Raw genomic sequence first — 25,807 nt, 5'->3', positions numbered from 1 at the left:
GAGTCAGGGGCTGGACTGTAGCTCGTCTAGAGATAGATGGGGCCTTGGGAGCACACAGCAAATGGGCAGGCCACGTTTTAGTTACAATTTGTCTTGGATGCTGGTAAATTATTGTTTGGGCTCAAAACACTTTGCCTGGGTATAAAAGTAGGGGCCAAGACATTTGGCCATGGAGAAAAAAGGGTCAGTATATTGCATATAGACAAAGGCAGTTGTCCCTTTGACAGAGTACTTCTTGAACAAACAGCTGTCATGTGGATCAGGTTCGTTCCTGTCTGGCTGTAGGCCAAACCAATTTTAAGTCCTAGACTACTCTGAGCTGGCTGGCACTTGATACATGACCACAAGCTGGGCCAGAAGCTGTTTAGAGGGTAGCCACAGAGCAGAATGTGTCAGAGGAATAGCCGTACACAGCCCACAAAACTTAACCTACTGCAGGTTTCAGATGCCCGTTTTGGAGTTGATCCAGTTTCGATAGTAAGTCACTCGCGTGTACACTCCTGGTTTATTTGGCTTGCCACATTCATCTCCCCAGCTCACTATTCCCACAAGATACCAGATTCCTCTGGAGTTTGCATGTACCAGTGGCCCACCAGAGTCACCCTAAGGAGAAAAATGTCAACAGGCAGGAACAAAGTAAACAGTGTTCACCTTGCTAATGCAGCAAGCCTCAAATTGTTCCGTTACAACTGACAGATATTTGTCTCTAGACCACAGCTGTAATTCAACCTCCACATACTGTACTGACAATACAGAGGCTGACAGCCTATGTTTAATTCAGTCTCTCCCACTCCACACCCTCACATCTGTATTCTCACGTGCATTATATATAAACCCCAAGCACCTAAGTGCAGACTTCAGCCCATGACCCATGAAGCTCTTCATTTACATCTGTCAAGATATTGAACCCCATAAACTTAATCAAGATTCCCCAAAGTATATTTTATTTCTAGAAAACATCACCTCGCACCCCATCTATTTCCTTTTTACTATTACCTATGAAGAGACTTACCTGGCAGGCATCCACCTGCCCCTCCAAGTATCCAGCACACAGCATTCCAGGTGTTACCGCTCCACCGTAAACTTGTCTTCTATTACAAGTCGCAGTGCTTATAATTTTCACTTCTGCTTGTCGAAGCTGATTAACACTATAGCCTAAGAAGGAGAAGTGGCATTAGAATTTGCAGACACGGTATGCAACCTAAAACACTCAAGGGTTAGGAGCAGCCAGATTTTCCTACAGCTTTTCTGCCATTACAGGCAATGAAGGGAGATACCCAGTCAATGTACCAGGAAGAAAGTTCCCCCTCCCCACCCACCGCAAAGTCCTTTACTTGTTTCCAAACATAACCCTTCTCCATCTTTCGTCCTTACCAGATGCTCCCTAGCATAATGGGCAAAGGGATTTTTGTAGATATTTCAGTGTTGAATTCAACTGTAGGCTACAAGATATGTCCTTGATATCATTGGAAAGACCCACTTGGTTAACCGCAATGTGGCTTTGGACAATCACTACACACGCCAAGAGTCTACCATGAAACACAACCTATATAGTTCAATGGCTCTCATAAGCAGATTTATAGTCCCATCATCTCTAACCTCACTGACATGGACTAATTTGAATGAAGCTCGCTCAAGTCATTGGATGAACTGAAGCCTGATTTATGACCAAAGAGAGAATAACTGATGAAAACTGTCATGATACATCTATGACAAAGCTGAATGGCAAAAGAACTCATGTTGGAACTAAACCTAGAGGGACTGGGCCAGTGGGAACGGAGAACAGAATGTATTCAACCAGCACAATGCATGCAAGCAACAAAAAAAAGCTGCTCTTACTCCTGTAAGGCTAACCTGTAGGGTCTTTCTCCCATATTCCAATCCACTGACCAAGCCAGAAAAAAAGCAGCAAATTAAGTCTACAAGTGTATCATTAGCACATGCACCTATCAAACACCAAGTCTAAGGAACCTAAAATAAACAAAACCCCCATAAAACTAACAGCAGTCTTCTCAGATACATGTGTGACAGGGCACAGGAAAGCAAGAGACACTCACCATCATTCTCCAAAGCTCCCCAACCTGTGACAAAACAGGAAGTGTTCTCTGGGAAAATGTGGGATGCTTCAGGAAGACAGACACTGTGCACATCACTCGTGAACTCAATAGCAGAGGCAAGTTCCACAACAGCCACATCATATTCATGATCAAAGACAAAGTTGCTGTATCTTTCATGAATGATAATTCTTCGGACGAATTTTTTCTGTTTTGGAGGTCTCAACAGAATTCCAAAGCTGGCAGTCCACCTCCGAGGATCTCTTGCTCTGTAAGATACTTGAGGTCATGTCACAGCCACACAAAACAAGATCCTGAAAGAAGCTTAGTTCTTCATTTAAGCATCAAAATGCAATGTGGTCAGGTTTGCCTAACAGGACAGAGAAGAGCCAAGCTTCATTATCTTTCAGATACAGACATTAGTGGGTCACGAAAGGTCATTGCACCCAAGAGTCCTAAGGCCTGTAGGATCAGAAAGGTGCTGATGACTTACCCTCTAAAGCAGTGGGCTGCAGTCACAAGCCACTTATTACTGATCACCGATGCACCACAGCGATGGGTCCCATCAAGCTGAATACTAGCCTGCCACGGCCATTCCCCGTCCCGCGCACGCTGCCCGCCAATTATTCTCTCCACTCCTGTGAAGGAGAATGTCTGTCTTCGTATTCCACAGCCTGTCAAAGAAAAGGCAGCTCCGCTTTAGCTGATGGAGGGAAATCAGGGTGTTGCTCTGGGAAAGGCCCACACGGCTGCAGGCACAGGCGTAACAGGGCAGGGGTGTCAAGAGACAGCCTTCACCTAAAGCAGTGCCTCCAGTAGCAGGGAAACCAAGTGTCATGGTTACAAGCATCTCAGGATAGATGTGGTGTAAACAAAGAAGTTTGGTAGAAGAGTCACTACTTTTTCATTAAGCCAGTTTTCAGACACACAAGCCCATATGTACTCCCATGGGAACTGAAGGCTGTATATCTGAGACACTGTTTATTTTCTCCAGTTGTAACTGTTTACCTAGTTAAAAAAAAATATTGCCTCTACAAACCTTGCTTTGTTTGATATTTGACCAGAGCTGTACAGAGGGAAAGGTAACATACATAGCCATTAATGTGTCTGTGCATACAGGTACACACACAGATTATTAGGCACAAAGACATGCACTGATAATTAACCTAAGCATTTACATTCATATAGCTTTCATAATAACGGCATCTAAGTTTCATCTAAAGACTAAACCCTCTCTTGGTACTGTATGAAAAAAAAGAATATCCTTAGTTTGCTTTTGTTTTTTTTAAACAGACTTCTTAAAAATTGAGTATGAAAATACTGAGGAACCCCCAACACCAGAGCAGCTCTAAGCTTTAATAGACACATCACCACCATAATATGCACAAGACAGACACTGCACATCAGTTGTGAACTCAGTGGAGGCAATCTTCCCATTATTTGTAACATCCCACCTGTAGAGCAAAGGCAAGACCAACATAGTCAGTATAGCTTTAAGTGTCACAGAATTGCTGAAGACTAGTTCGCAAAAAACCACAAAACCAAACAAAAAGCCCACCCACAAACTAAGCAAACAAAGGATTTTGTCAGGTCACCTCCAGGTCAGCCTTGACAACAGCAACAAAAAAAATAGCGTCCTCTTCCTCCAACAGTTTACTTATAGCCACTGTGCCAACAGCACAGTCACGTATTACTCAGCTGAAAAAAGTTAGATCCAAACCAGTTAATTCTCAGAGTCCATTTAAACATGGAAAGCTAACATGCAAAGGCTCTGAGACCATGCAGGGGACTGATGTAGTCCCCTGGGAGGGGACTTAACACTGTCTCCCTGTTTCCAGAGAAGCTTTAAGACCTCACAGGGGAACACAAAACAGGAGAGGGACTGAGAACCTGCCCTTCTCCACAGCTGTGCCACTGCCTTGCTCTCACTGTGGACAGCTCTTCTCCCTTCTCCCACCCTCTGGCCTTTCCCTGTACATTGCAAGGTTTAGCTGAAATCTGACAGACAGCTATTGCCAAACATTTCTGCAAGGAGGAAGGGGCAGGAGGGAAAATGTTTTTGGAAGGATTCCAGCAAGAATCTTGGCCCACAGCAACTGCAGTCCTTGTGCAAAGCTCACTAACAGCAGCTCATCTATATGCCCCTACTTCCCGTGACCAACATTAAAGCAAGTGCTTCCCACCACCAAGTCAGAATGTCTGATTCTGCAAACACTACAGACCCAGCCTGACTGCAAGAAAATCAGCTGAAGTTTTCCCTGGCTCATGCACTGTCTACTGCTCTAGTATCTTTAACAAGTTATTTTTTCAACTTGCATCTCAAAAGCATAAGAATCTTGTAAACACAGAACCTATAGCACCATGTCCCTGGACCTTTTCTATAAAGCATTTGTACTTACAGTTGTTTAAAAGGTTATCTCCCTTTTCCTTATTCAACTCTGAAATGAAAAGCAAACACCACAGTGAGTATATCTCATACTGCTACGTGATCTAGCACAGACTCCCTCCCTGTACCCAGCAAACACAAATTAAATGGCTTGCATTGCTGCATGGAGTGACAGTACGGTAAAAGGAATAATTTGCTCTGTTGGGGAAGTTCAATTATGCCTGTGTTCCTCATTGAAAGCTTAAGGCCAAAGGATACATCTTTCTTGCCTTAGCTCAAAACTAACAAAAGCAGCAGATGACTGCAAATAGGTCCAAGTAACATCTACATGTGCTGGCGGCTGTGCTCAATATAAATGCCTACATGCATTTGTTCAGGTTCAGTATGGCAAGGTGTTCAAAACAGTCTTCACAAATCCTCAGTGCTGGGATTGACTGGAGCTAAACTGTAACATTACTGATTTCTTTCCTACAAAAAAACCTTCTGCCAGATTCTGATGGTAACCAGCAACAGATTAATGGGAGAGGATTACTGGCCAGGGAACCTCAGGGTTTTGTTATGAAAACTTGCTACAGCAATCTGTCAAATAAGCAAAGCCAATGGCAGGCGGTAGAAGAGGGAACCATCTCAGCCTTGCTTTTTTTTTTAATAGCTTGAGGACTCTGCATTTCAGTACCTGGTGATACAGGTTCTTGCTTAATTCACTGCATGACTTAAAGTAATCTGTGAACCCATGGTCACAAAGTTGGGCCTTTTTTTGATGAATTGGGGGTGCACTATGTCATTCAACAGAGCTAGGTCACACAGAGAGCGCCTCTGATGCACAGAGGAGAGCTCACACCCATAAATCAGTGCCAGTATGCTTTAGTTCTTTTCATGCTACTTCTTCCAAGTTCCCACTCTGTCAGCCATAACACACAATTTTGAGAAGACAAGAGGAAAACAAGAACAGCCCATATTTACATACTAAACTGAAACTCATTACACTAAGAACAGCAAAGTATGAGGAACAAATTCCAAGCTAAACACACAAACCTAAGGCACTTGCCTGTGAGTGTAAGGGTAGACTGGTCAACATTCAAGAACGTGGAGCTTGTTTTCAGCCTTCTGCGTAACACACGGTTGACGTGACCCCAGCTTGTTGCCCTACTGTCAGCTGAGGCAAATTTAAATACCAGAACAACAGATGCAAGCACTCCACCAGGATCTGGGCTGCAAACCAACAAAAACAAAGTGGTGTCATTCTCTCTTTGCCCACTAATCCTCTTTGTTCTGCTTTGCACCATCTGCCTTCTTTATACAAGAACAGGTCTGGTCTGCACAGATGTATAGAACAAATAGCATAGCTGTGCACAAGTAAAGGAAGATGATGACATGTCAGCAGGCAGCAAAAGGCTTGGTTCTCGCTTTAACAATGATCAGAGGGAATTTTCTGGGAACTGTTATAAGCAACACAGCTGAGGAGAAGAGGGATCACTCCCTTTGGCCTCCATGCAGCTCATAGTCAGTAGGAGACAGATGGCAGTAAGAACAATACAGCAAATTAAAACCCTTCAACAGATACCCAACAAGCCATTCCTAACAGCCATTCAAAAGCCCCAGTTTAGAGCCACAGAAGTTAAAAAGGTCTTCTGGCATTTCTTTTCATTTAAGTCACTTGTCCATTTATTGGCCAGGTAGCTCCACTGTATCTAGAGACAAAAATCTCAATAGCTTGAGTTATCAGAGCAAGGCATGATCACTTACTGTCAGTATAAAATATTGGGCCCAATATTTTAGATTAACTGTCTAAAGGAAAACCAACTGAAGCCTAGAGGAAAAGACAGCAGAGATGTAGCTAAGCTGGTCCAGTGCCTAGTTGCACAACAAGGTATCCGTAGCGAAAACAAGCTGGGAAGAGATATACCTTTCAGGTTGACCAAACAGTGTAAAGAGGTTGCTTGAAGTCTAGCTAGCTCCCAAGTTCTGTAATTTCAGCTGATACACAGCATGGGAGGCTTGTGGAAGAAGCCAGCAGCAGAAAACAATGCAGAGCAGTTTAAGGAAATTACTCATCCCATCTAGAGACAGGTAAAGACAAGAAAGCCCAGAAGTGCTGTGAAGAAGGACATTTGTGGGAAGTCTGGCATTCTTTGCTGTCTAGGGAAAAATATTCCACAGCAGAATTGAGCCTTATAGAAATACAACTCCAAACCAAACTAACGTGAAGGAGAGGGAAGCGATGGCTCTTATTGCTGAGTGATACATAATTACTGCAGAGAGAGGAAGGACTTAAAAGCTCTCACACAGGACCTTTATACCTGTATGTCTCACTTGCCTCCTTCCCTCAACTCTGTATCCAGGTATCTCACAGTGGAATCATTTATTCCTTCAGACCTTTTCAGAGAGGGAGGAGAATAGTCACCTCTTGCAGTACACCATGCGGAGGGGTAAACACCAGCCTGAGCTTCCACAGGAAGCATTAAGTGGAATAAAGAGCTGACTCTGCATCTCTCAAGCCCTTAACTAGTAGTGAAGGCTGGGATCACCTAGTAATTCAGTTACTGCAGCACAGCCACAAACAACTGGTGTTCAGGTAATCAATCTGCACAAGTATAAGGCCAAATTTCTCTTCCTTGGTGACCTCTGAAGGTAACTGAGCCCTCAGTGTTGTAAGCACTAAAGGAGAGCGACAACCAGCCAAGACTTAGTCATCCTGCTGGTGTAATCCAAGCATAAACAACCAGGCACGCTCTGTATGGTCAAGGGGTGGGAAGAAAGGACATCTATCACATCCCTGCTTACTCCTGAACCTTCACATTACTTACCTTAGACTGACAACATGGGACCTGATGTACCTTTTACTTAGAAAGGACCCCTTGAATACTGCAGATATCTGTTAAAGGAAAAGAGAATGTTAAAATACACCTGTAATATGCACATGCTCTCAAGAGATCTCAAGACTCAGTCTCATGAGCCTCCGAAACACAAGAAAACGCCTTCGGATCTCCACCTCTACACCAAAGCTACCGCTAAATTTCCATCAGAGGATGCAGAACCAAAATAAACAGCTGAGTTGGCCAATTTTGTTGTCCCTTCTGCTCTGTGGGTGCCTGTTCCACCACAGGGCTGCTGGAACAGACAGCACCTGTGCTTACCAACTACTTGCACACAGTCAGCAACGCATCTTTAACCCACTACAGCAAGGTTTGAAAGGTAAGGCCAGCCACATAAAGAGTCAGAGGTGATTGTGCCTCATCCTTATTTCCAATCACACAATCGCAGGACTCTTCACCATAGGTCAAGCAGAAACAGAGAAACATCTTAGCTTACCATGGTTTCAATCTCTTGGCTCAGGTGCCTGAAATCTTCTGTGGTTTGCCTTTCATACTGAGGGCCATACTTGACATTGGTGATTAGGAAAGACGCATTATAATATCGGTCCTGATCTACAGAGGAGAAGAAAAGGGAAAGGTGGCTGATCTCCTTCAGTACAATTCAGACATACACAGCACCTCAGAGCATGGCACAAGTAAGGCTCCCAGGCTTTGGCTGTGACCCTGTCAGCTGTGGAATTACAGCTTTAGCAGCACTTTGGGAAGAGGGGGCTCTGGACCATCTTGTTGCCTCATGGACCAGCTAGGGGCTCATTTCTACTCTGAGGACCATCCCAAGTAGCTCTAAATTACACCCACTACAACATTTCTCTGGGGACCATCTTCTCATCAGCCCGAGGTGAGCACAGCACGAGACACACCAGCCCACATATGTCCCTTCTGACTCAGTAGACACACTCACTCCTCCCTAGCTGCACTCTGGCATGTCCCTGCCCCTCTGAGAGGCAGGTGGTCCAGAGCTGTTTGCATCCGTTCAGCAGTCAAGTTAAGTTTAAAATCCGGCTCTTGGGTGAATGGCAGAGAGGGGCCCCATAATGCAGAGTTAGCAAAAAGCAAAGCTAAGCTGTAGCTCTGCCACTGCTCTGTCTAGTGTCCTAATGCAAGCCACGGCCTCATCAACTCTTGGTGAGCTGTGACAGCAATACAATTAGTTCCATCCCAGCAGGAAGGCATTTCAAAACTCTTCACACTTATATCTCAGAGACTGGGAACAGAATGGCTTGGCTTCATTCATCTACTACTGAAACTGAGCCCTTGGCAACCAGGACTGACTCCTGGGGTCCAAAAAGCCTAAACCTCTGCCCTCTCTCTGGAATATCCTCAGCTAGAGGTGCCAGGTTCAGTTTCTGCAAAAACCCTGTTCAAGACCAAGCTTATATGCATAGCCTGAGTACTAGACACACCCCTGGCTTACACAGAAGACTGCTAGCCTTTGGTTAACCATGGATACCAGTGGAGGCACCAGGGCAAGACAAGAAACAAAAAGAGGGACAAAACTTAAATCCCTGCTTCAAGTAAATGATATTTTAAGTACTCTTGCAGGTTTTCTAATCAATTCAGATCTTGAATAGGGTCTAGTAAGTTCTCATGTGGATTCTATACCAGGGGTGAATTGTATACCTAAATCATCAGGCAAGACCACAGTAGCAAGTGAAACACAACAGATTCCTGAAGACTTGTGACAACAAAGAGTGGTGCACTTACCATGGCACAAAAAAAATGTAATCAAGCCAATGATGAGGGCTAAGCCTACTATCACTGACACAACGATGATTGCCATCTTCCATGGCTCTATACGCTCTGTTGCTCTGTCCATCTGGATCACTATCTGCATCAAAGAAAACAACATGGAGAAATTCAACTCTATTACAAAGACAATAGCGCATCCTGAGCCAAATCATATCTGGCACAGCTTAGCTCAGCTGACAAACCTCACAGAATGAGGTAGGCTGGGAAGGACCTCTGGACCCTGGGGGTCTGACCTTCTGCTCAAACCAGGTCCCACTACAGCAGGTTGCTCCAGGCTTTGTCCAGTCAAATTTTTAGTATCTCCAAGGACACAGATCCCCTAGTCTCTCAGGAGTCCTAGTCCAGTCTCTGACCACCCCCATGGCAAAAGCTTTTTCTTTATATTTAGTCAGAATTTCCTGTGTTCTAATTTACCTCCGTTGCCTCACATGCATCCCTGAGAAAAGCCTAGAGTTGTGCAGGTATTGCTAGTAGAGACAATTTCCCATCAGGAAATATTACATAGATTTCAAGTGCGGCTGACTGCCCACACAGGTACTTAAACTGAACATAAATGTAATAATTCATGACTGATGAAATGACTTCTGCACCAAGGATACTCTAGGCTACCAGAGATGCCATATAACATACAGCTTTGAGTTATTTTTAGTTGGTATGAGTAGTAACATTTATTGATGCCCTACAGGGTTTGGGGTTTATTGCACCAAAACCACACATACATTGTAAGAGACCACATCCTGTCACCTGCCAGACAGTCTGTCAGAGGGGAGAGAAATAGCTACTCATGTGTAAATGTGCTATGGCAACAAGACCCAGACTGAGCGACCCGCTGAAAGCCAACAGCGGATCTATAAAAGGGTTGGGAACTTGACTCACACATGGACAAAGGCACATAAGCCTTTCTCCTCTGCTTATGTCTTCTGTGCAGCATTAAGCAAGAGAACATTAGGAAAAATGCATTTTTGCACATGTCCTCAGTAGCTTTGTTGTGGGATGATGCAAAGCCGTAAGTACAATTATTTCAGATCCCCAGCAATTCCACAGCACACTATGTAGTAATTGTTGTCATGCCACACACTGAGTCTCTACATCACGGTTGGCATTAGTACAGGGTATCAGAAAAACACGTGGGATAATCTCTCAAAGGTGCCTGGAGTGACAAACGGCAGCAGCCAGCTCTGGGGAGGAGGGACTCAGCTGGCTAGTCACCATGCTGTTTTAAACCCACTGATCCATGTTTGTATTGCTGTGGACCAGACATACTAAATGCTGTTTTCCCCTTTTCAGGCCTATGGCACAGCCATTTCTGAGCAACATCTGAGAAAACAGGGGCAGCAAGGGACAGAAAGGCAGGCAGAGAGAGTAAATCTTTGCAGGTTTTCTGACTACAAGGTGGCAAAGAAGAAATCACAGTGAAAGCAGAGCAGTATACCAGCAGAGGCTCCATCTTAGGAAATAAGCTGAGGGGGCAGATGAGCAGTGAAGGTGAGGGTATGATGCACAAATCCAAGACAGCAAAAGACAGTGAAGTGGTGGAAGAGCAGAATGAGGTTACACACTCTGCCCTGAGGGCAAGAAAGCTGAGCAAAGCTACAAGGAAGAGATGGTAAGCAAGGCAAACCAGAAAAAAGAAAAAAGGCTAGAGCCACAGAGGAAGCAGCTGAGAGGTCTGCACACAGTAATGGTGTGCTCAGCAAGCAACAGGGAAGTTGGAAGCATCTCAGAGTTTAATCATAGAATCGCCTCACATAAAAGCTTGTTTTTGTCTAGTGAGAGTGCTGGCAGATATCACAGTCCATTGCTTAAGAAGGGAAGCAGGCAAGTTTTTACCCAAACAGGTGGCATACTAGAAAGAAAAAGTTAAACAAGGTAGCTTCAGCCAGCACCACAACTGCAGGTGGTTACAAGCAGCAGCTTAGTGTTACCAAAATACCCAGGACAGGTGACCAGGATCAAGCCTTCTGCTTCAGAGTCACATGCTACAGAGAAGCCTAGTACCTCTCCTTCTGTTTTGCCTGCTTTATTGGGGCAAAGTTATGTTCTGGCAATGCACAGTCCAAGTTCTCCCCAAATCTAGCTGTCTCCCCACTAGACTGGCTCAGCTCCCTGATGGCAAGGCTCTGCAAAACAGACTGCAGGGCAGTTGATAGGAGTCTGAAAGCCCAGGCTGGCCAAGATTACTTTCTTTGGAAACTGCAAGTTGCAATAAGCACATAATATGCACACACTAGAGCTCAACTGGTTCCACGGAGGCCTTGACTTCTCACCATCTAGGCCTTCACTGCATATGCTATCCATTACCCCATAGGGTTTAACAGATGCAGAGATTCAGATAAAAACCTAAGACCAGTGAGACTGTCCTGCCTCAGTTTCTTTAATATGCTGCAGCCTCCCATGGAGCATTCCCATCCTCATCTCACAGCTCGCAGTCTTTCACAGTCCCAGCTCACGGAATTGCAGCATACCCCATAGGCAGCCAATTACTGCCCTTGAGGGCAAGCCCCTTGGCTAACCAAAACAGCCCGCTATGGCAATACGCCTCTGCCCCTCCTTAGCTAGACACCTCTCATGTTTTAAAGATTCTGCTTTAGCATCCAACTTTGCTCTCCTCACTGGAGAGCTTTTGCTCTCCAGCCCAAGCCCCTGCCATCAGTCTCAATCAAACCGGTTCACTGTGCTTCAGCTGTCCCCACCCCAGTGGGCTTCAACCTGAACAGCAATCAAAGCAACATCCCTCCATTGCTCTTGACACAAAGAACACACAGCACAGCCCTGACAGCGTATGGCTGACTCTGCAGATACTGAGACAACAGTACTCTTGTTTCATAACCACCAGCTTTCTTGAACTGTATACAGACAGATTTCCTCAAGACGAGGCCTTATACCTAAGCTACAAAAGCTTAAGACTCATGCTTGAGAAATGAGTGTCTCGCTGCCCGTGAGACTCATGCTCTGACAGGCAGCACTGTCCTCCATTTCAATCTGTCTCTATTTCCTTTTCATGCAAATACCAGCTACATCAAACACTGGTGGCACAGACCCCCTTCTCCTCCAAACATTTCAGAACTGCTTTCTCTCCACAGATCACACAGACTTGCAAGGGGAAAGCAGATACCTTAGGAACTGCTGCAGTGCTGGGGGAAATGGAAACATGGGAGATGAGGAATAAAAACCTCCTCCGCTTCTGATACTGATTTCACTTTAATTTTTTTTTTAAGAAAACAGTTTAAAGGAAGCACTTCCATATATTTCTACATTCATATAGGTAATTATTTATATATAGGATATACAAATTAAAGTGGAAATACCTCTTCAAACCCAAAACAGTTTCATCCCTTTAGCAGGATGCTCTCAACTTCCATCTTGCTAAGGTAAGTATCAGAACAGGAAAAAAATCTCTTGTGCAATGGAAGCACCAAGTCTCATCACCTTCCACAGTGTACAATTGCCAGCATGTATCCTTCAACTGTGATGCCTGTGTGCAGGACCCAGCTCAGCAGCCCCCATTTTTTTTTTGTCTATTTTATCAGCAGACATGCTAGTCACCAGTTGTGCAGAAGGGTTGGGAAAGAAAAACTCTCCTGTTTTTAGCTTTTTAGGAAATACCTAATCTTTTGCCACCCATTTCAGGAATCAGCATGAATGCAGGGAACAGATGGTCTTGTTTTGCCCAAAATCACCTATCCTTTACTCACTGAAGAACAGCTGGAGTGCAGGCAACACCAAATGTGTATTGCTTGCATTAGAGCAGCATATATTTCCAGTAGCGCCCAGGAGTTCTAGCCTTTGACACCGTCATGCTAGGGTCTGTATTCACAAAACAAAACACACTCACAACTAGGTCTGGTTTTGAGCCCACCTTTGCTGAGACCTACTAGGATGTTTAGTGAAAGACAGTTCTTGTTCAGGTTATGTCCACTCAATGCATTCAGTCATTAATCACGCACATTACACCTCCAACTAGCTCCTTCACCCCCCCAGCCTTTTTGCTATTATGCCACGGAGGGCAGGATTGTCATGCTCTACCAGAATAACCACCTGACAGGGATTCCTGTGCCTGGGACATCCATCTCTGTACTTAAATAGTTCAGTGGCAGGTGGATCCCCCTGTTTAGGAATCAGACTTCTGCATGGTCTTCTCTGCACTCTAGTAACCAAGAAAACTCTGCTCCACCCAGCAACGCTCACTGGCCAAAGAAACACGGATCCTCTGCAGTGCTGATGAATGTAGAGGCAGAGATGATCTCATTGCCTTCAACCATAGATGCATCTTTTCTTTCTTCTTGTGGCAAAGAGGCACTGCTTAATAGATAGGCGTTCTCAGAAGACCCCCAATACCACAGCTGTCTGGGTAGATGCCTTCCAGAGTCAGGTGTTTTGTACAGCCTCACATTTCTTGCTTCTTTATACCACCCGCTTTGATTTTTTTTACTGCCTAAACTCCCGTATTAATGCAAATTAACTTTCAGGGGGGCAGACAGGGGAATTCAGGTAACAAAAATGCATTCATCCTCCAGCATGGATGAGGATAACTTTCATTCCTTAAGAGCAAACCTTAACAAGAGATCAGAAGCCAGACTCCACTGGGAGACCTCAAAGGCTGAGTCCTCTCTGCTCTGAAAACCACCTCCTCACGGTCTGTGTCTGGCAGCTTTCAGTCTGCAGTGAATTAGCAAGAAGTTTCAAACCCAAGATCTTTTAGTTCAGTACAAAACTGCTTATCTTGGCAATACTATGGATGAACATTAGACCTCCTCCAGCAATTCCTGTTCTCATTTAAAACACACTTCATTCCCAAGGAGCCCAAGACAATCCATGGAGACAGCAGCATCTGACAATTTTATATCACAGTTCATTGGGGTCTGGAAATGCAAACTATTAAGTCTCCTAGTTTACACACCTTGGCTCTGAGCCAAAGAATGTGTTTTGATCACTAAAAAGTTATTCCATACTGAAAAAAATTCATCCAAATGAACTATTTTAGAAACAGCTATGTTTGTATAGAATTAAGTTATTTTAAACACAGTAAAGTTGTGTTTAGAAATATATTAAATCAAGCCTCAATACAGGATATTTTAATAAGTGCAAAACAGTAAAAAATAAAGCTACATTAATAGTTACTGGCACGTTAGGAAGAAGAGTTGTACTGAAATTTTACAGAGCTAAAATTGTCTGGTCTTCCCTGTGAAACCAAGGAGAAAACAGGATTTCAGGTTGGATTTCTGATTAACCCCAAATGAATTCTTTACCTTGCAATTTGGAACATTTACCCAAAAGCAAAAGACAAGCACAATACACAGATGACAAGCTGTTTTTCCTCTCTCATCCTGTACCAAACTCCCTAAAAGGTTACTATGTTCATTCACAATGCAAGTGATGAAAGTTCAGCTCCCACATCTGCTTGCAGGATTTGATTCACTATATTGAGCACATCCATCTCTTCTGGTTGAGTTACTGTGTGTTATCAAAAGCCTCAGTAAGAACAATACCAGAAAACTGATCAGAAAATGTCCATTCAGACAAGAAAAGGAAGCGTAACTTTATCACCTTTGTTCTAAGAAAAGGCCCTAGTCACTGAGCTGCTAGATAAGCACAGAACAACTACCCTGTTCTGTTTTACAGATCTGCCCTTGACGTTTTTTTGACTTCTTAAGCTAATCCCTCATAGCACTCTGACCTAGATTTGCTTTTAGATTAATCTAAACCATGTTTTCTGGCACCAGCTGTTTACTGAAGGTGTTTTGCCATGCTCTGCATAGAAGACGACATGCAACCTCTTCTATCTGATCTGCTGCTGTCTTCCTATAATAAATTTATTATTATACCCCTGCTCACTGATATTCCAATACTCTCAGAAGAGCCAGTGGCAGAGCTTGGGTGGCACATCTGCTGCTGAGGGTCTCTCCACATTTATAGCCATGACCAGTTTTTCCATTCAAAGATGGATTTAGGCACATCCCTACAATCACTCTTCCTAGAAATGGGACCTTTCACAAGACAACAGACTAATCTGCTGGCCCGGTGAGTGCAATTTGAAAATCCAGACTAGGTACCTGAAGCTATCTACCTTGGCAGGGTGGTTGGGAATGGCAGCAACTGAAATACGTCTGGCTTAGTCCAGGAGTCCTGTAGCAAAAGCACAGGGCCACAAAGCAAGACGTGCTAATTCCACTCCCACCTTTGCCACAAGCAATCACACCAACCTAATGCTTCTCCTCCACTCTTGTGGCATGCTCAGGACACACACTTCTAAGAGAATGGGACAACAACCTCTACTGCTTTGGGCATTGAAACAGAAGCAGCTAGTGCCTGCCTAAGTACTGCAAGACCCTTGTCTCGATGAGGTCAGTTACCTACCAGCCTCAATCACTCAATGTTTGATATCTCCCAAAGCAATTCTGATACAACGGAAGACTTCCAAACATTGAAAGGATCTGCTGAGGGAAACAAAATGTGTGTGTTCTTCTATGTGTCACGCTGAATCAGCTTGACAGCCCCACACCCTTAAACAAGTGATAAAGCATCACTAATGTATTTGCCACTTACTAATTGAGCTCCTCCCCTTAACCATCCAATTCTACCAACGTCTTGCTGCTTCCCAGACGCACACTTCAGCTGGGCAAAGACAACAGTTCCAAATACTGTTCTTGTCATTTGCATCAAGATTCAAGGGCAGCATTCAGTCTTTGGGATGTGTTAACTCGGAGCTTACCAGTAACTATATCCATGATGCCAAAATGCTGCTCATACAGGCTTCCCTGATTGTTTGATCACCTGTGCAATCAGCACAAAAGGTTTGTTGTTCCTTACTCTCTCATCCATTTTGCATAGAGCTTTTTGGAGGTTATGAGGTCTTTAATTGTTGGGATAGAGGTAGCCTTCTGTAGTACTACAACAGTCTGTGGGACATAACTGTAATGCCGACAACTGAAATATCCCTGATCAATAATGCATCTTTCTACAGTTGACTGCCACAGCCAACATCTTGAGAAAGACTCCCATGTTCTGAAATAAGCTTTAGTAGAACTAGGAGGGCTACTCACTACACAAGGACTTTACAGTCTCCATGAACATGTGAGACATCATCCCAGTGTAAAGGAAATATTAAGTACATGGCCACTGATTGCAGTCAGGTTAGGATAAGGTTCTGCAACTTCTACATCATCTTTACCTCTCAGATTTCCACTTCCAGCTGTGTTGGTCATAGACAAATATCTTATTCTGTTAGTTCAGCAGTCCCAGAATATAGCAGCAGATCTCTGCTTTTCAGCCTTTGAAAATAGGTCTGCCTGCCTCCCTTGGTCCCACTTCGACTGGTTGAAATCTACTCCAGAATCGAGACACCAAACAAGCAGTTATAGTCTTTGTGGGTTTTCAGTTTGATTTTCATTCCAAGGCAGGGTGGGTGAAATGGTCTGGTGCCAGATTTGGTGCGTTTCCAAGATGATTCTGCACAGATTAACACTTCACTGGCTGCATACAAAGCCCATGAAAACAAACAAGAGCACAAGAAGCTATTTTTACCTACTTTACTCCACTCACCCTCTTGTACCACGCTATTATCTCAGCGGTTGTGACTGCAACACATTCTAACTGCACTAACACAAACGGCAGATCAGAGTCGGGGCGCAGTGAGATGACTCTCACCTGCTCCCCCAGTGCAACCTTCAGTGGCCATAGGCCACCTTGATTTGTAACCATACCATGCTGTAGAGGAGCTGGGGAATTCTCGGAAAACAAATGCATTTTGGGTGAGGAGAAAGGGTGAAATATCAGAAGGATTACTGATGCATGGAAGGCAGCTCAAATCAGAAGTAAGCTCAGAGCTAGTGCCATTCTCCCCACACCCTTGGTCAAAGCTCAAACTGACCTATAAATCTACGCATGATATAGCCATGCTGCCCAAACTCCCAAGGAGCAAGTCAGAAGGCTGCGGTACTCACCTCTGGGTAGCACTGAGAGGTCAGCAAGAAGCTCTTCTGTCTGGGAGACACACTGTCCCAAATGCCACAACGCACTGTGCAGCATCTCAGCATAGACTTGAGGCTTTATCTCCTGAATTAGGAAAGAAAAGAGTCATAGGCAAGTCAGAACAAACAAGTCCAGCAAGTCTCAGTGACAGAGGCTTACCCAGTAGCATGATTCCTCCCCTAAAACAACAATACACTTCTTTCATCACACCTTTCATCCAGGAATCCCGAAGCCTTTTCAGAGCATTAACTACACCCTGCAACACCCCGAATCAGAAAAACCATGAAAATTTTGCAAGGACACAGAGTTTATTTCCTTCTTTGGTATAATTAAAAACAAGTCAGAAATTATGGGCAGGACCAACACAAAAAAATTGCGTGTTCTAAAGAGACAATGTTCAGTCACAGGCCAGATACGGAGCTGACATAAATTGATGTAGATTCAGTGGCATGTGCCTCTTAACACCCTTGAACTTCCTTGAAATTGGTCATTTGGCCAGACAAGAACTTGCCCCCATAACCATTTCAAGGAGAAATCCAAGTTTGTCATTCTTCTTTAACTCCTTAGACATTAATTTTAATTGCAGCCACCTAACCACACACACATTTCTGTCCTGGAAAAATTCTAGGTCGTAAACATTTGTGATACAAATATTTGCAGGTTGTCTAGATAAGCATTTCTACTTGTGCTAGTTACAGCAGGTTAACTTGCAAGTCAATTATCACAAGCACAAACTAACCTAAAGTAGCATTTTTCTCTTTTCTTGGGAACCCTTTTTTCAATTTTAAGTCTTCTCAGTTCCACCAAACTTACTACAAGATATATATGCCCACATAGCCTTACACACAGATTTGTTTTAGAAGGCAAATGAAGATGTCAGAACATCACAGCAAGATACACGTGTGGCACATATTTGCTTTGCTACAATAAATTTTCTAACATCTAGGGACTCTTTTCCTCTACCTTAATGACCTTCATTTGACCCTTCTACAGCTCAGGATCACCAGCTTATTAACACTCTGATGCGAATACATCTTACATGGCTGGAGCTCCTCCTTCCACCTTACATCAAGTCCATAGCCAAGTAATAGGAAGACTGCCTTTCTGGGAAGGCCAGCTTCTTTTGAATGAAACATAGGCTAAAGATAAGCCTCAGATTCTCATAATTTGGATTCAGTCAATGTCTCAGCATAATTTGTTATGAAACACAATGAATACAGTTGCTAATGATGCACATAACGTAATTGTTTCTCGATACTTTAACTGGAAGCTGCATTGCGATCCCATATAGGAACACTTCTATTGAGTCAGTCCAGATGTGCAAGAGAAATGCAGTCAGAAGCCTAGCTAGAGGGTGACAATTTCCAAGGGTAATGTATCAAGTGTCATATGATTACCTGACCTATGTGTAGGTGGTGCGAAGACTTATTCATTCCAGGCAGACCATGATCCTCAGAGATAGAGCCCATTCTTGTGACTTGATCACGGCATAGGTGGAAGAATGCACAACACAGAGGCTTCATGGCAACCTCTGAACAGTCTCACCTGCAGGCAAAAAACCTATTGCTGCTTAAGGAAAGAGGTTAAACTAAGGCAGCTTTTTAGGGCACTGAAAAGCTCTTCCAGCCCTAGTTTCATGGCAGGAAGGCACCAAACTGATTAAGGATGTAATAATCCTGGCCAATGGTCCCCTCTCTGCACAAGGTGCCTGTGTATCTTCATGTACTGACAATACTTTCCTGGGACAGAAAACCCAGCTGAGAAAAAGGAACAGGCAATAGCCATCAGTGGTTCAGTTACCAGTTACCTAACAGGTTTGGCTCCTGATTCCAGAGACAGTGTACTGATGTGCCTGCTGGTGCCAACACTGACAAACTTCAGAAAAAGTCTGGACAAGTTGGGAAACACTGGGAATGAGGCAGGGGTTGTGGTCCACCTGGGTACCACATAAAAGAAAAAAGAGATTCTGGAGGCAGAATGTAGGATGCCAAAGACCAGGACCCCCATCAGAACACAGCTGGTGTGGAGGCAAAGTCTCAATGCACAACTGAAGCAACGGAGTAAGGAAGAGACTCAGGTTCATCAGGGACTGGGGAAGCTTCTAGAGTAGATTAAGCCTAGCAAAGGATGACCAGATTTCCACCTGAACTGAGAGGGAAACGGGATCTGCACTTCACATCAGGAAAATCACACAGAAATTTCAAACTGACAAGTAGGAGAAAGCAGACTGGTGCACCGAGGATGAACTGTTCTGAATCCTACGGTAGACACTGCAACCTCAAGTAAAGAATAAGATAGAAATTGACAAAAGTCAAACAGTAAACAAAAGTAGTAAAAATAAAGTTTGAAATGAATAGTGTAGTGACAGAAAGGCAAAACAATGCTTTCCACGTTTCACAGAATTCCCTAAGAAGATAATGATGGCACAGACCCAGAATGCTTACCTTAAACAAGGACATGGACACAGCAGGTATAAAGGAAACATGGTGGCGGGAAGGCAATGGAATGTGGAAATCCCAGGGAACTATTATTTCCACTTATTTTAATTAGTCTGAAGTAAAATGTGAAATCATTACATTGACCACTCAGATAATACTAGATTTCTAGATGCTGTGAATAACTGTTTCAGGAACAGGCAGCTAGGAAACCCACAAAATGGGAAGCAACTCTTGATTCAGTCTTGACCAGTACACACAATTGGTTTATCATATTTCTGCCATGCACCTGAACTATATCAGCATCAGGTTTAGCATTTCTACAGACACCCAAAGCCAGAAGATCAACTACTGCCATGCTCAATTTCAAAGGCAGGAACCACACAAAAGTAGAAAAATCAATGAACCTAAAAGGGGAACCTTAAAGAACTGCATGTTTTCTGGAGACAGAGAGACTATTTCAAGACATCATGTTAGTCTCAGAGCAAATGCATCCTGCCTGTCAAAGAAAAAAAAAAGCCTTGAGGAAGCATAAAGCTAAACATAGTGGTATTAAAAAACCAAAACCATTGGGAGCAAGAAAGCATACTTCAGAAAAGCTGAAAGGAAGGGTTATAAACTAAAGAAAAAAAAAAGCCTTGAGGAAGCATAAAAGCTAAACATAGTGGTATTAAAAAACCAAAACCATTGGGAGCAAGAAAGCATACTTCAGAAAAGCTGAAAGGAAGGGTTATAAACTCAGGCACAAACTGCAAAAAAAAAAAAAAAAAAACCAACCCCAAAGTTAGGTAGACACATACCAGAACCATCTAGCTGATACTTCTCAGGAGCAAAGTATCAGTATAAGAAACTGGGGGAAAAGCCAAAGTGACCAAGATCAGGTAGCACTTAACCAGGGTGAAGGATGGAAAAACTGCATTATCAACAATGGTATGCAGCCTCTCATCCAACACTACTTTATTGCCAGAAGATCGAGGGAAATCTTTCAAAAAAAGCATTCTAAAGCAAGTATGGGGAACCTTTGACAGTGTAATATGATATACAAAATGGCCACATTAGCTCAAGCAACTAAGTAATAAAAGTAGCAGGTATTTCTATAAATAGGCTGTATGGGGTAGAATCACAGCTTTTGTAAAGCTAAGTGCTGCCTTGCAAACCTACCTCAATTCCTGAGCAGGACAACAGCTGATGCATGAAGCATATTGATTGATAATGTCTGCTCGGATTTCTAAAAGCAGTTAAATAAGATCTCTCACAAAAGTCTCTTAAAAGATCTGAGCTGCCATGGGATATAGAGGCTTGAGATGAAAAACCACTTAAGAGAGGAAACACAGGAAACGGCAGTCTCCTATGAGAATATCAACTCAGGAGCAGTCAAAAAACAAGAGGAACGCTAGAAATTACTTGTAAAGAGAACAGAAAAGCAAAGAGGGAACAAACTTATATCACAACATTTATCCACGTTACACCTGTATCCTCAATACTGCCTTAAATTCTGGTCCATTTGCCCATCTCAAAGCCGATACAGAGGAACCATAAAAGGTCCCAAAAGAAGCAGCACAGCTGATCAAAGGAACAAAGCAGCTTTATGCACAGGATGCCTGGATAGACCAGGATTCTGCAACCTGAAAGAGGTATGGCGGAAAGGATAGGGGTCTAGAGAGTAATGTGTGGAGTAGTGAAAGTGAACAGGAAAACACTATTCACTGTTTCTTCTCATACAATAACTAGGGGACTTCAAACAAGAGCAGCAGGTTTAAAGAGCACAAGAAGATACTGTCATATAACATACACATAAGGCATGTGACTCCTTGCTGCAAGGTACGTAAAATGTCAAATATTTTGCACATTTAAAGGGAATAATCACTTTTCTGGAAGAAAATTCCACATAGAGCTCTTAACTATGATGATTTCACCTTTGTGATCCAAGAATTTCCTGACTCAAATCACTGGAAGTTTAAAAAACACTCTGAGGAAGCACCATAATCTGACTGCTGTGTTCTAATCTTCCCTAGGTGTCCTCCATTGACTACTCCACAAGGCTCTAGTTCATTTAGCTGCTAGGCATTCCTTCATAATAATAATGAAGTATTATTAATCCTGTGATAGAACAACTGCCAGCTTGGGATCAATGTTTTCCCCATCTGTCTCCTGAGCAAAATCTGGTCTGACCTGCCTAGCAAGATCAGTAGCCACAGGAAGGATGCATTGGTGTCTTTGCTCTTAGACAGTTAAGGAACCATGACAGCCCTCTCATGAGAATAGTCCAGTTGGGAGGGTCCTACAATGATCACCTAGTCCAACGCCAAGAAACTATAGGCACCATGTTTCTCACCACTCAACAGTGCATTCAGTTCAGTTTACGGAGGAAGCTTGTGCTTTGCAGCAGCATGCGTTCCTGGCTACAGATCACCCTATCTATACGTATGGTATCTGTGTCTGATGATACATCAGACTCCAGAAAGGGGCTGTGGCACCCCCAGGTAAGCTGAACAATGTTCCTCTGATCTGAGAGAGCCTAAAGGGGTGTCACAAAAGCAACAGCACTTCATGTCTTGCACATGACCAAAATTTGCCACTGTCTTTTTGGAAATTAATTTCAGGACGTGCACTATCATTTTCCTAGATTCCCCCAAAGCTTGGCAAGTGAGGTAGGGTATACAACAGGCACTTACCTGAAGTCAAGGCAGAAAATTACTTTTTCTTTCATATGTGGACACTGGGATGACATCAGTTAATCAGTGATTGATGAGCCAACCATGTTCTTCATCTTCTCTCCTCCAAAGGTGTCTAGTTACCAAGGCACCTGCCAAGGAAACAAAACCACTTTATTTATAACAATCCTAAATTAATATTAGGATAGAAAACTCCTGAGAGGATATTTGCATTTACAAAGGTTCTTGCCAGACAAATTGCTTAGCTCTTTTGTTGGGACAATAGCTCTTCCTTCAAGAAAAAGTCAATACTGATCCAGTGCTGCCACCCCAAATACAGCTCTTGAGGCAGGCAGCTACCAGGCAGCCTTCCTGAATAGAAAAGCTGAAGGAAACTCAGACTACACCTTTGTAGCCACAAGTTTAAGAGAGTCCAGTCCCCAGTGCAGGACACCGCAACTCTCACAGCTGTGATCTGCAGACACATTTGGGAAAGAAAGGCTGCCTATGGGCTGTGCAAATTGGAATGGAAAAGCCTAGGCCTGTATAATTAAAGTCACCAAAAAGTTTGCAACGCAGCTCTGTTGTTACCCATTACAAACACAAGTCCAAATTTCATAGCTTATGCTTTTCCTCATGGTTACACACAAGTATCTTCCAATATATCAGCAATATTTTAAATATTCTAAATATTCAGCATGAATATATTTTAAAATAGTTATTTCAAAGTGTTCAGGAAAGGCATATTCAAACTTTTGTATGAGGAAAAAGCACAGTATACACCCCACACACCTTACAACTTGGCTTGTCCCCAAGTTTGAGTGTCCTTCCCCACAAGATGCATGTGGCTCAAGTGTATCTGCCACTGGATTTCAGTCACATTCATTTGCCTTTAAAAACACTAATTATTAGACTGTGCCACAAACTGGCACACAAAGCTTATCTTGGCTCATCTCTGTACAAGTGGGTTTCCAAAGACAAAATCTGCATATTCAAATAAACCCAAAATTTCCTAACAAAGGACTCAAACCCAGGGTTCCAGGCCATGATTCTTTAAACCAGATATTTAGGAGTAGGAAACTTTTAAAGATGTGGAATTTCCCAAGATAAACTCTAGTTAGGCAAACTTCACTAATCACAGGATGGCAGCCAAGAACACAGTGTGCCTGCAGCCTCGCACACTGACCAGCACTCAGGTTCCTCTGCCCGGACTAACAGTTAGGCCATGTGAGCACAATGCCTTTGCATGGCAGGTGCTGAACTTTCCCAGTACAGACCTGCCTGTGCTTCTCTGAAGACCTAGCTCCAAATCCTCATCTAGTAGTTAAAATAAAGCTCCTGAAAAAAACAAAATCAAGTCACTTTTCTGGAAGCCATCAACATCTTTTATCAGGCCCACACAAACAATAGCTACTAAACCTTCACTTTCCTTTCTGATTTTATTGAGGGAGTATCTTTAATTGTGAAACTTCAGGAAACAAGAGAAGCTTTCAATATACAAGGACCTTCATCCACTTTTTGCTTTTTTTCCTTGGTAGCACCGCTGCAGCTGAGACTGTCATCGGGCTGTGTTTGATTACAGTTGCCAGAGGATTTGCTGCCAAGTTTATTTTATTAATAGTCTGTTTAATTCAAGTCAAAATATGCTTGGAACTTGAAGCCTTCGGTCCAACTTCAGAGCCTGCTCTAGCCTGACACTTGGTCTACCCGGTATGTTCAAACCGGATCATCTTGCTGATGTCAGGTCCCCCTGAACATGAGAATCAAAGTAACACTCAGCATAACAACTGCAGGAACTGAAGCTGGAAGAAACTTGACACAAAACTAGACTTTTTTTTTTTTTTATGGTGTCTGAACAGAGACACCCTATGGCAGCAAGGCATGTATATCACTTAATTAAACCTGGTTCTGTTGTTAAAGAGAAAGGAAAAAAAAAAAATCCATTAAGGGGTAGATACATGGCTAACTCACAGAGTAGGTTCACAGCTTCATCTTAAGCACCGATGTTTCCTACAGAGAGTGGAGTTTCCCCACAAAGAGCTCGTCTGGTCCACAAATGCTCTGGTACCTTTAGCATCACCCAAACAATCCCAACATCTTATGACTTCAGTCTCATTCCTTGCATAAAGGACACAGTAAGAAAGCCATAAGAAACAAAGGTAAGTGCTGTTTCAGCCTTTGGAAAGGCATTTGCTAACTACCTCCTTTAAGCATACTGCTTTGATTTGTCAGTACCAAAACACTAACAGGATTAGGTTGCTCTGCTAGAACTGTATCAGCACAAGCTACAGAATATCCAGGATCCTGTTCAGCAGCCACCAGTCTAAATAGCTTGTACACAAGCTGGAAATTACTTAAAGCAGAGCTTCCTGCACCAGCAAACTTAAGTCTTCAGCTGTCCTTTTTTATTGCTGTACTACAAACTTAATTGAACTCACACATACTGCAAAGCAGATGGGGGAGAGATCCAAAGCCAGTGGATACAGAAGTAATTTTTTTATGCCTGTGACCCTTCACTTCTTTTCATCTTGTTTTGCTTCCTGTGCCCTTAAGAACAAGCTGTATAGGTTCACCTAGGGCTCTGAGTCAAGCAGCATTTACTCAGTCACTCACTCAGGATAATCCTAAAAAAATCTCCTCCTTATTAAACTACTGTGAAGTAATTTTCTGGTTGGAACCTCCTGCTGCCTTGTCAATCTCTTCCCTAATTGAGAAACGTACATTATCCAGAACTGCCCTGTCTTGCAGAATGCTGAAGAATTGTCTTAAACACTAAGCAATTAAGAAGATCTTGCTATACTAATGTGTCATCGGAATTGCTTCAACAACCCTTGTGACTCCTCCCCATCACGTTTGCCACAATAGCTCTCGTTTTCTTCCTTAAATGATGTTGAGACATATACATGCCTACGGTACATGCTATCACCATAGTATTTAACCTCTCCTTGAGCAGTTCTTCTTGAAACACAGAGAAGCAAGAACAATCATCTGCTGTTGTAATGAATTGCCCATGTAGAAGTTAGTGCAAAAATAGAAACTGATATGCAGGCATAGGCCTACAGCTGACTCAAGTCATCTTCACTGGGTTACCCGATACTGAGCTGTGCTAATACCCACTAGCTGAAGACTTCTTCCCATTACTTCAGGGATGGCTATTCAGGTACAGGCAATGATGCATGTACTTGGAGAATAAGCTACAAGTCTTGTTAAAGGCAAAGTAAAAAAGGGGAGAAGGAACAGAGAGATTAAGAAAAAGATATCTCTCCTTATAATTTGGTTTTGGATTTACGTTCATCTCTAGGGGATGAAAGACAACTCCAAAGAGTAAAGCAATTTTATATTTGTGTTTTCTGTTTAACACAATTGTTCTACAAAGCTAGTATTAAGATGAAGAGAAATTTAATTACCTTATTCCTATTGTGAAGGATGAAATTAACAACATGTCCATGACAGGACAAAATATTTCCATGTTATCATTAGTCTGTATGAAGAAAGAAACTCAAGGAAATGGAAGTGGACGTGATCTTGAGCACAGCTTTGGTTTCTAAATCAGGAAAGGGAAGGTCGTGGTGAGGAACAGTAAGATGAGAATCAAAAATACTGCAAATTAGACCTTGGAGCATTTGCCCATGAAGGCTGAGGCTGCCATGAATGACAAAGATCTAAACTCAGCTAAGGGGGG

General features: G+C 43.1%; 1 protein-coding gene across 1 annotated transcript; it reads right to left on the bottom strand.

Moving 5' to 3' along the window:
• Positions 1-441: 441 nt before the first annotated feature.
• Positions 442-17,101, bottom strand: LOC103894256 (transmembrane protease serine 11E-like). Its single transcript, XM_009273604.1, has 10 exons — positions 17,009-17,101; positions 9,021-9,144; positions 7,753-7,868; positions 7,248-7,315; positions 5,489-5,652; positions 4,454-4,492; positions 2,548-2,728; positions 2,058-2,323; positions 1,013-1,155; positions 442-603 (listed from the first exon to the last, which is right to left on the bottom strand). Exons 1-10 carry the CDS (start codon positions 17,099-17,101, stop codon positions 442-444), a joined length of 1,356 nt encoding a protein of 451 aa, XP_009271879.1.
• Between the last annotated feature and the right edge of the window lie 8,706 nt (positions 17,102-25,807).

Source organism: Aptenodytes forsteri, unplaced genomic scaffold, assembly GCF_000699145.1.
Source record: "Aptenodytes forsteri isolate BGI_AS27 unplaced genomic scaffold, ASM69914v1 Scaffold93, whole genome shotgun sequence".
Classification (NCBI taxonomy): Eukaryota; Metazoa; Chordata; class Aves; order Sphenisciformes; family Spheniscidae; genus Aptenodytes; species Aptenodytes forsteri.
The sequence above is the reverse complement of the archived record's forward strand: the minus strand, read 5'-3'. Positions and strand labels throughout refer to the sequence as shown.

Bases quoted from the DNA above. Each gene is read 5' to 3' on its own strand.
- LOC103894256 (XM_009273604.1), bottom strand. From the start codon at position 17,101: ATGCTGAGATGCTGCACAGTGCGTTGTGGCATTTGGGACAGTGTGTCT. The intron at 7,316-7,752 runs GTAAGCTAAGAT...TTCCTTTAACAG, and splicing joins GCCAAGAGATTGAAACCATG to ATATCTGCAGTATTCAAGGG. The intron at 4,493-5,488 runs GCAAGTGCCTTA...TTTTCATTTCAG, and splicing joins GTCTACCCTTACACTCACAG to AGTTGAATAAGGAAAAGGGA.